This window comes from Lactuca serriola, chromosome 5 (genome assembly GCF_051521515.1).
Source record: "Lactuca serriola cultivar US96UC23 chromosome 5, Lser_US96UC23_V15, whole genome shotgun sequence".
Lineage (NCBI taxonomy): Eukaryota > Viridiplantae > Streptophyta > Magnoliopsida > Asterales > Asteraceae > Lactuca > Lactuca serriola.
Window position 1 is genome coordinate 170529941 of NC_136412.1, and position 2565 is coordinate 170532505.

General features: G+C 43.9%; 1 protein-coding gene across 1 annotated transcript; it reads right to left on the reverse strand.

Moving 5' to 3' along the window:
- Positions 1 to 728: 728 nt before the first annotated feature.
- On the reverse strand, positions 729 to 1091 carry LOC145049941 (uncharacterized). Its single transcript, XM_078998275.1, has one exon. It carries the CDS (start codon positions 1089 to 1091, stop codon positions 729 to 731), a length of 363 nt encoding a protein of 120 aa, XP_078854401.1.
- Between the last annotated feature and the right edge of the window lie 1474 nt (positions 1092 to 2565).

Consider the following 2565-nt stretch of genomic DNA (forward strand, 5'->3'; position numbering starts at 1 on the left):
ATATTCTTAGTTGTTTCTCTGATGATTTCAGGATCGGTTAGAGTGTTATTGGGTACCAGTCCCTTTGCCAATTTTGTGTCTCCTACCTCCACCCAACAGAGAGGTGATCAACATTTATGTCCATAAAGGGCCTCGAAGGGAGCGACCTTGATGCTTGCATGATAGCTATTGTTGTAAGAGAATTCAATCAGTGGCAAGTGAACATCCCATGCCTTGCCGAAGTCTATCACATAGGCCCTTAACATAGCTTCTAATGTTTGGATGGTCCTCTCACTCTGTCCATATGTTTGGGGATGTTAGGCGGTGCTCATATCGATTTGGGTCCCCAATGACTTCTGAAATGATTGCCAAAATCATGATGTAAATCTAATATCTTTGTCAGAGATGATAGATTTTGGCACGCCATGCAATCTCACAACCTCTTTGATGTAGATCCGGGTGAACTTTTCCATTTTATACGTTTCCTTTATTGGCAAGAAATTGGCGGATTTGGTCAACCGATCGACATTTACCCAGATGGCATCCAATCCGTCTGCCGTCTTGGGCAATTTGGTTATAAAATCCATTGTTATATGCTCCCATTTCCACTTGGGTATCTTTGGTTGTTGTAGTAGACTCGAGGGCTTCTAATACTCTACCTTAACCTTGGTGCAAGTCAGGCACTTGCCCACATAGGTAGCAATTTCGGCTTTCATATTCGACCACTAATAATGTTGTTTGAGATCCAACTAGATTTTGTCGGAACCCAGTTGGACGGAGTACTTTGTTTTGTGGGCTTCATTCATAACCACGTATCTGAACCCACCAAATTTTAGGGTCCAAATCCGGTCCATGATGTAATAAGCTCCCTCATCTTTGATCGTAAGGTTCTTGTCCATCCCATGCAAGGCTTTGTTTGCGATGTTTTCCGATTTCAAGGCTTCTAGTTGAGTCTCCTTGATTTGTGAAGACATGTGGGAGTGGATGGTCATTGTTAGCGTTCTTACTCGGTGACTCGAGTACTCTTTCCGGCTTAGGGAATCAGCCACCACATTCACTTTGCTCGGATGGTACCGAATCTCACATTCATAATCGTTCAGCAACTCGACCATCGCCACTGCCTCATGTTTAGTTCTTCTGGTTCAGGATATGTTGGAGGCTTTTGTGATCCTTGAAGATGGTGCACTTTGTACCGTAGAGGTTATGCCTCCAAATGTTTAGAGTGAAAACCACAATTCCAACTCAAGATCGTCTGTGGTATAGTTCACCTCATGGGTCTTTACCTGCCTTGATGCATAGGCTATAACTTTTCCGTGCTGCATAAGTACACAACCTAACCCCTAACTGGAAGCGTCACAATACACCACAAAATCTTATGTCCCTTCTGGGAGAGTCAAGACAGGGGCGATGCATTGAGCTTGTTTCAAGGTTTAGAAAGCAACTTCTTTTCCTCTCCCAGATAAAGGGTACACCCTTTTGGGTTAAAGCGGTGAGTGGCTTGGCAATCTTGGAGAAATTCTAGATGAGCCTCTTGTAATAACCAGTGAGGCCTAAGAATTGCCTGATCTCTTTAGGGGTTCTTGGAGTTGCCCAACCTTCTATCGATTTGACCTTGGAGAGATCCACATGTATTCCTTCTTTACTGACCACTTGACCGATAAAATCCACTCTGCGAATCCAAAACTCGCATTTGGAGAATTTTGCATACAACTTCTCCGCCCTTAGTGTTTCCAGAACCTGTCACAGATGTTGGCTGTGTTCTTCTTTACTTCGTGAATAAGCGAATATATCATCAAGGAATACAATCACAAATTTTTCAAGATACGGTTGGAAGACTCGGTTCATCAGGTCCATAAATGATGCAGGCACATTCGTTAGACCGAAGGGCATTACTACGAATTCATAGTGACCGTAGCGGGTTCAGAAGGCAGTTTTGGGAATATCTTCTTCTCGGACTCGCAGTTGATGGTATCCGAACCTTAAATCTATCTTAGAAAAATAACTTGCTCCTTCTAGCTGGTCAAATAGGTCGTCGATCCAAGGAAGAGGGTATCGATTCTTGACGGTAAGCTTGTTGAGCTCACAGTAATCGATACACATGCGAAACGAACCATCCTTCTTTTTGACAAACAAGATTGGATCTCCCAAAGGAGAGAAGCTTGGCGTTATAAACCCCTTGTCTAGTAATTCACTCAATTGACTGGAAAGATCTTGCATTTCTGCAGGAGCCAGTTTATATGGCGATTTGGCAATTGGTGTGGCTTCGGGTATCAAGTCGATCCTAAATTCGACTTGTCGTTCGGGAGGTATTCCCGGAAGGTCTTCGGGAAACACGTCGGTAAAATTGCACACCTCCGGGATGTCTTTGATGCTCTTCTCTTCCTTTGTTTTATCTACCACGTGGGCTAGAAAGGCATGGTCCTTTTTGTGCAAGCACTTTTGTGCCTTGATGCACGAGATGAGACAGAGGTTTGCATCGGGTTTATCGCCATATATAACTAGGGTTTCATTGTTGGGTAGGTGAAGGCGAACGGCCTTCTCGTAACACATAATATCGGCGCGGTGGGGGCTTAACCAATCCATACT

Bases quoted from the DNA above. Each gene is read 5' to 3' on its own strand.
- LOC145049941 (XM_078998275.1), bottom strand. From the start codon at position 1,091: ATGGTCGAGTTGCTGAACGATTATGAATGTGAGATTCGGTACCATCCG.